Genomic DNA, 7,793 nt, shown 5'->3' on the forward strand with positions numbered 1-7,793 from the left:
TCTACTGTCTCCTACCTTGGATGAGCGCAAACTGCCTGCTCGAATCCTTCGTTCAAACGAGTGCGTCGGACTGAGAAAGAGAAGCAACGGGAGAAGGGGAACACGGTCTTCGTTCTTTTCGAACGAAAAGATGGAGAAAGGGTGAACCTGGAGAGTCGAGATGTTGGCCGGTACGGTTTACGCGGGGGGACAGACGGATGTCGGAATATATGTACATAGGAATATGTGTATATACATATATACACATATATATACAAATATATATATATATACACACACACACATATATATATACATATATGTATATACATACGCGCGTGTGCGTGTGTGTATAATGAGAGAAAAAGAGTGGAAAGATCAAGGAGAGGAAAGGAAGAACGGATAGTATGAAGTTGAAGGACCAGTGTAGAACTGACTGAAGCGAATAAAAGGAGATGAAAACACAGAATGTAAAAAGGAGCTATATGGTGTAAGTGTAAATATTTCGGAACCGTAGAACGCGATAATGGGACTTTTTCGCGGATGCATAGATCTTTTATTCTACAAAATGTAAACTTGAATCACGAATTTGAACAACGCGATTGAACAGAGTGATTCGAAATTCGGGACAGTTAGAGGACCTGAACGATTAACGGCGATTAACGGTACATCGACCGAATAAATCGCTTTCCCGACAATACGTTCAAAGCGTCCAGATAAATTTTTATTAAAACGTAGATCATGATAATATTGATTCCTTTCAAATTACGAAAACGACTACTTTTTTTTGTTACCGAGTAATATTTGTAAATACATGTCACGCGTAAATAATACAGGCATGGTAAGATAAAAAAAAAAAATAAATGAGAAAATCACACTATTCATCTATTTACGTATACATATGTAGGTATATACGCGCATAAGCGTGTATGTTATTTGTATCCTCGATTCGGTACACCGACGAACGATTAACGGTATTCCTTCATTCTATTTCCTTTCCCACTTTATCTTCAGACTGATTTAAGAAATATTTCGGCAGCATGTACCGTCCACGTATCGCGAGAATATCGTGCGAGAAAAATATAAGAAGACTCCGTTAGGAGGTTCTTCGAGCCGATTCATTTATACGAGGTCATTTTAAGTAACGTTATCCCCTTCGACCGTCGGTCTACTATCGATTACATAATACATACATGTTTAATGTAAAATCTGTATCAACAGAAATGAAAATGGTACGGTACACACTGCTTCGTCATAATCGAGATGTACGTTATAGATTAATGCTATGATTAAAGAAAACTTAATAACGCTGGTAAATCTTTCACGCAATGTTATCAACGAAAGCACATACGTACATATAAGTATGTAGTAGCAGTTCTCTCTGTTTCTTTTGCACAGGGTGTTGAAAGCTCTTGAGTGGAACAACGTAAAAATCATGGTAATGGTGGCGATACGCTGGATAAAAAACAAATAAATCGTATAGAACGCAAAAAAATTAAAGTTACAAACAGTATAGAATATAGAACATCGATAATGCCATCTGAAATAACTCGAAAATCATGTGAAACATCTGAATAAATGTGATGAAATTAACCGGTTCCGACAAATCGTTTACACTACTGCTTTACAAGGAAACCCATTAAAAGTAAAGTCAGGAAATTGGAAGAAAAAAAAGAAAAGAAGCGACAATATGAAAGCCGGACTGAAAAATTTTGAAGAAAGAACGCGTTTCGTCGATGGAAACGAATACGTGGGTACTTGGAATGCACTTGGCATGGATGGAATTGGCACATACATTCTCCCACATAGTTAGTACAATTTGCAGAATGTAGTATTGAAATTCTCCAAGATGCGATCCCTCGCATCTCTCCCCAGTCGGTGGAGAGAAACTGACAAGATATCGATTTTGGGGATGTGAAATAAATGCAACTAAACTGAGGGAACCGCGGTTATGATTTTTATGGCTCAGAATCAAGAGTTCTTCCGAGTATCGATGAATGAAACTAGGACAGCAAGGTGTACACGCTACACCAATAATTCTGTCTACGAAGTGTGTATTGCTGTATGTACTGGTTTTGAGCACGACATCGAGCATTTCTCGCGCGTAAGTCGACGCGTACCGTTATGCGACCATTTTGGTTGCTTCGTACTCTACAGTTTGTACGTGTTTTTCATTTACCAAGCTAATTCGAGAATACCGGTCTCAAAGAAAAAAAAACGAATAAACGTAACAAAAGCATGTCATCTATCCTTCCCTAGATCTGATTTTTAGACAAAAATGTATACTTCAATTTTTATTTTCTTTATCCCAAATAGGTGCTAAATTTGATGGAGAATTCCGCGATGACACATTTCACGGTTACGGTAGCGTTCGTTGGCCCCGTGGACAAAGAATGGACGGTATCTGGTCCGAAGGAGAATGCAAAGATAAACGATACATTTTCGAGGATGGTTTGATTTTCCTCGAAAATGGTTGGGAATACTGCAACTTTCCCGACAGACGGTTCGTAAAATACGTATGTTTGGAGACATACTTATGTATACGTATTTGATCGAGAACGATACTTGACTGAATTGTTCTTGGCCTTATAATTTCTCGTTTGATTGATCGAGTCTAGGTATTCCTCCCTTTGATTCAGCTTATTTCGAATCAATCGTATTTCGCATAGATACGACTGGTGCTTAAAATATGGCTTAAGACCTGCTGGAGCAACATTGCGCAACAATAAGAAAACAGAAACATTGATTCCTCCCTTCTGTTACGATGCGGGTATTGGAATCTTTAATCCGTACACATATTGTATCGCATCTTATCGAGATCCAAATAAGGTACGCGAAAAACACAACAAACATCGTATTGTAAAAAGCTATAGACTATAGAAAACGTGGGGAATCCTAAAGGTGGTGGAAATACCAACTGCGAAAATGGTGCAATGGATACAAAATCACTGCCAAAAGGCATGGACCGAACCGACCGGACATCGTGAAATTCTTTACGAAAATTGGTTTTCCCGAAAAGGTGATGCAACTGTTTTCTCTCTCGAATTGCTACCATTTTCGAATGCTTCCTCGGAATCTTGGTGGAAAAGGTATAAAACATTTCAATAGCATGTTATTGAATTAAATTCTACCGTCCCATTTCTTTATTCTTTCTCTCTCTCTCTCTCTCTCTCTCTCTCACTCTTCTAGATTGATTATTTTTCAACCAAATCGTATTCGAAGAGGTGAATGCAACGGCCGGTGTGTCGCCAAAACATCTAATTTTAAATAAGTATCGCTAAAGAGAAAAAGGCGTAAATTTACCCAAAATCAAAATCGAATCGAAAATTGTTAACTATATTATTCCCTGTTAAATAGTTGATGAATTTTTCTTTCTACAATGATTATGCGTAGTCAATTTGTAAATAAACTTAAAACTGTATTACGACGAAATAATAAAATTCGGAAACGTATATTATTTAATGACAACCTGTCTTTGTTCCGTTACAGTATTGGAAGCTCCCGTTTGTTGATGTACTCGATACACTATTGATAGTTTCTTCGGTACACATTCGGTAGTTTTACAAGCTATAATGCCCATAGTCACGTATACCTCGTGCGTTCCACTTCCTTCAGTAATTTGTATGGACACTGGACTCGTAAGATCGCCGGTTCTTGCTTTGGCCACCCATGTAGTCACTGGCAAGGTCACAGTCCACTTTTGGGGTGCATCCGCGTTCAACTTTAAATCGCTATCGCGGAAACTCATGTGGAACGTAACGCTTAACACGCCACCCTTGTCACTTATGGCCGTATCAAAGAAATAAACATTCCCCGGTGTGTCTGTTTTCATTATGGGAATGTTTACAGATAACTGGAACAAAAACACAATAAATAAAAAGAAAAAAGAAATACGTATTTAAAGTTAGTTTTCCACTCGTGTCCGAAATATGATAGTTTACCGTGGTAACATTATTGCTCTTTATGTCGATAACTTTCACGACATGATTGTTGGTATCCGCCACATATAAAAGATCTCCGTTCGAACTGACGGCGATACCGCTGGGTTCATCGAACTATAGGAAAGATAAAATTTACGATTAACAATTCAACCGAGAACGAAAGCGACAAAAACTTTTTACAAGTAACGTACGGAAAATGCGTCATTCGGTTTCCCATCACCGTAAATTGTTTTACAGCAGCCTGTGCTTGCATCGATTCTTTTAATTTTATGATTGTACGTATCGGTTACATAAATGACATTTTCTTTCGGATGCCACGTTATGCCCAAAGGGTGTTGAAGCTTAACTGCATATTGAGCGCCATCCGTATCCCCGAAATCATGTAGATCCTGCGATATGGAGACGTTTCGTGACGAAGCAAATTGATATATATCGTTGTTTGGTTACCGGTCACTTCAATCAATGAATTTTCGATTAATTCTCGAATTTTAATACCATTTGTATTTCATGTTTAAACTAACCGCAGGGTTTCTATTCGCCCCACAAACGGCAGAAACTCGTCCACCATTCTTTAGATCTACGGATCTAATAGCGCTGCTTTCGCTATCAGCGAAGAAAGCAATCTTACTCTCCTGAACGACAATCAATCCAGATGGTTGCGCTAAACCAGCGGCATGAGGATACGTATTATTCCGATTTTCTTCCCTACCGCTTCCAATGATTGCAATACACGTACCGGCTTTGTACTCCCTTCAATGATTCAGCGAAAGAATATTTCACCGGCATCAACGATAAAACGACAGAAAATCAATACCACGCAGAATCGGTTAACGTTACCTATTTTTCCACCAAATACAGTCTTCCAAGAAAAGCGCCCAAATCTGATGTGTTCCCGCAATCGCGATCAATAATACAGGTACAGATTTCTCGCCGTACTCATGTCTATAAATAGATACATCCCATGGAGACGACAAAACTTGATTGGTACCAAGTTTACCTCCAATGTAATCGTGCCCTTGACAACCGGTACCAGCGACTGTAGTTACCAACTTCTTTGCCAAATCTATCTAAAAACAGTATTACATATATTACTTTGTCGCATTCACGATCAAACGGTACGTATCAACAAAGGTTCATGTTTCAGCTCTCTACCTTTCTAATCGCATGATTCTCGTTATCAGCAACGTAAATTGTAGCACCTAACACACACACACCCTGAGGAGCATTAAATTTAGCGTTTTCGAAGTTACCATCGAAAAAGCCCGGATTAAGCCCACCAATGACATGTTCCACGCTTCCTGTCACATTTGTGACTAAGATTCTATTATTGCCAGTATCGGCTATGACCAAACTTTCTCCTTGTTCGGTTGGAAAAACTTCTATCTTACTGGGAAACAGAAGAGTTTTCTTTCCTATGGAAGGCAATAAATGCTTTGCTAGCTGCAGAGGAAGATCATTGTTAGATATTTGATCTAATGTTTTAAAGTATTTTAACGCCACCCTCGAGTATAGGATCAATTCTTCTTTGTGACCTTCGCCTACAAAAACTGCTAATGGTTCACCTCCGGGACCTACAAAAACACGAAAAGACATTTATCTAATCATTATGTAAATATGCTTGCATTGTAATATGTACACATAAGCATATTATTCCTCTGACCTATCATTACTAGTGTTGGCCAACAGGAAATTCCTAAATCACGCCATGTAGACAGAGATGTATCGTTCACAACTGGATGCCTTATATTATACCTCTGTACTGCTGCTAAGAGTCTCTTTGAAACACGTTCATTGGAAAATTTTGCACTGTGTACTCCAACCTGAAAATAAACATTTGTGGTGCGCATTATGAATAAGGGTCACTTGGATATATTAAAATAGTAAATTTATATGTACTAACAACAACAAGACCATCCGTGATTGAAAATTGTTCCTCAAGAAGATATAAATCTGGTAGTACGTGCATACAATTAATGCAACAATAAGTAAAGAAATCCAAAACAATAATCTTTCCAGCCAGATGCTTATATACACACAATGCTTCTGCAACGTTGAACCACTCTAGCCCTAATATATTTTGAAAGAAGGAAATCTTTTGAATATTTATTTATTATCTTCTGTAGTTGTATTTTACAAAAATGATGGAATGAAATGACACAGGCAATGATAAGAAGAAGGAATGTTGAATATGGAAAAAAGGAAGAAAAGGGACGAAAAGGAAATAAAGGAAACAAAGAAAACAATGGGACAATAATATACATTCACTCTTCTTCCATGGTTAAGCTTAAGCCATAACGTTGGTACAAACTCCTAACTGTAGTTCCATTTGCTACAGCTATTGCACCCATAAGTGCCTGAGTAGCATCTTTGATGTCATTGTATTTGTGTAATAAATTCATCGTTTCTTCGGTAGAACGGAATGCTTTTTCTTGGATCCTTAAATCGGCTAATTCTTGATCGAGTACATTTTCGAGTACTACCAGTTCGCGATACTCGTGTACTTCTTCCTCCGTAAGAAGAACACTTTTTTCGTCGAACACATACAATGGTCGATTCGAATTTATTACACTTGACCCTCCACTGTCTTTTGATAGACGTATGTCAGATTCATTAGAGTCTTCGTTGCGCGACATGTATACATACAATCAGACCCGATATTTTTCACCTAACGAAAACCAAGGAAAATCGTTAACATCTACCAGTAATCCCGACACACATTATTCGCCTATGGTTTTATGCATTAAATTAATTAACCTCGACATATACTGGCGTAAATTTCATGGTAACATTTACAGAACTATCATTTAAGATGTTTTAAACACTCAGACTATTTTTACGATAGACATCGATGAATTTATTTCAAAATACATACGGGATAAGTATATATATTCGCTCGTGATACCCTAGAAACCATCTTTACGATTCAATTATAATGACGCTTCTTTGGAATGTGTATACATGCTCATACATATGCACTTAAAGTCGTACAATTAATTTATTTTCTCTACTTCCTATATAAATTCGAAGATTAAAACTGTTTAATAACCTCTTTGAAAGTCAGTGATACGAAATCCTTTTTCCGTAAATGTTTTAATGTGTTCTAATATCAGTGCCTCTTGTTCCTCCTTGTTAATAGAGGATTCCAAACTGCGACGAACTTCTATACAAGTTTGAGTTAATTCTTCTATGGTGTCTCGCACGTTCATGTTTATTTTTTATGTCACACTAGAGCAGACAGTAATAAATAAGTGCATGCAATGACTTTACACCAGAAGTTTATAAATCGAAAAGAATCAAGTATTTAGGTATTTGAGCCTCGAGAATGAAAGGATCTTTTTGCAAAAAAACAAATAGTACAAGTAAATAAGTACACCCGACACTACTCGACACTCAAAACTGTTTTTCCCGTTGTTGTTCATTCACCTGTTCACCCCACTTCAAAAAACAACCAGGAATCAGCAGTTGATACGTATACTAAAGCCGAGTTAACACGCGGGTGTGTTCTTATTTGGACAGGTCTCACGGCGTTATATGGACAACATTAGTCTTGACCAAGCACTCGACGTGTAGCTTAAAGAACGTAAATTAATCCCCTGTCAGTGGCAATAACAATAAACGACCAGAACACTGTTAAAATTGCATTTAATTGCGGAATACAACTATTTTTTTGACCGGTGGCGCCACCCGTGGCAATTCGCTCAAACTGCTAGCTAAATTATACCGACAGGTGAGTAAAAATTTCTAGTAATGGAAAAATGCGAATATCGCAGTAATTTATGAGGTCAAAGTTAAGGTTACTAGTCTTAAGTTATTCCCCACGATTCAATGCATCAACCGAATGCAGCAGAACCCCATTATTAAACAAATTATTTC

At 37.7% G+C, this 7,793-nt stretch overlaps 2 protein-coding genes across 2 annotated transcripts; one reads left to right on the plus strand and one right to left on the minus strand.

The window, feature by feature from the left end:
• Positions 1-1,669: 1,669 nt before the first annotated feature.
• LOC107194246 (MORN repeat-containing protein 5) lies at positions 1,670-3,087 on the plus strand. The gene is made up of 4 exons (XM_015583836.1): positions 1,670-1,787; positions 2,296-2,517; positions 2,690-2,808; positions 2,881-3,087. Exons 1-4 carry the CDS (start codon positions 1,670-1,672, stop codon positions 3,085-3,087), a joined length of 666 nt encoding a protein of 221 aa, XP_015439322.1.
• A 346-nt stretch (positions 3,088-3,433) lies between these two features.
• Positions 3,434-5,992, minus strand: LOC107194334 (NHL repeat-containing protein 2). The gene is made up of 8 exons (XM_015583939.1): positions 5,821-5,992; positions 5,581-5,740; positions 5,073-5,491; positions 4,758-4,987; positions 4,442-4,670; positions 4,112-4,309; positions 3,921-4,034; positions 3,434-3,832 (listed from the first exon to the last, which is right to left on the minus strand). The coding sequence occupies exons 1-8, from the start codon at positions 5,884-5,886 to the stop codon at positions 3,434-3,436; spliced, it is 1,815 nt and encodes a 604-aa protein (XP_015439425.1). The 5' UTR covers positions 5,887-5,992.
• Between the last annotated feature and the right edge of the window lie 1,801 nt (positions 5,993-7,793).

The sequence above is a fragment of the Dufourea novaeangliae genome, unplaced genomic scaffold (genome assembly GCF_001272555.1).
Source record: "Dufourea novaeangliae isolate 0120121106 unplaced genomic scaffold, ASM127255v1 scaffold28, whole genome shotgun sequence".
Lineage (NCBI taxonomy): Eukaryota > Metazoa > Arthropoda > Insecta > Hymenoptera > Halictidae > Dufourea > Dufourea novaeangliae.

Excerpts from the sequence above, each read along its gene's own strand:
- LOC107194334 (XM_015583939.1), bottom strand. The coding sequence starts at position 5,886 with ATGCACGTACTACCAGATTTATATCTTCTTGAGGAACAATTTTCAATC. Across the intron at positions 4,988-5,072 it reads AGAATCATGCGATTAGAAAG|ATAGATTTGGCAAAGAAGTT; the intron begins GTAGAGAGCTGA and ends TACTGTTTTTAG. Across the intron at positions 4,310-4,441 it reads GGGCGAATAGAAACCCTGCG|GATCTACATGATTTCGGGGA; the intron begins GTTAGTTTAAAC and ends TCCATATCGCAG.
- LOC107194246 (XM_015583836.1), top strand. The coding sequence starts at position 1,670 with ATGAAAGCCGGACTGAAAAATTTTGAAGAAAGAACGCGTTTCGTCGAT. Across the intron at positions 2,518-2,689 it reads ATGTTTGGAGACATACTTAT|CAACATTGCGCAACAATAAG; the intron begins GTATACGTATTT and ends GACCTGCTGGAG. Across the intron at positions 2,809-2,880 it reads CTTATCGAGATCCAAATAAG|GTGGTGGAAATACCAACTGC; the intron begins GTACGCGAAAAA and ends GGAATCCTAAAG.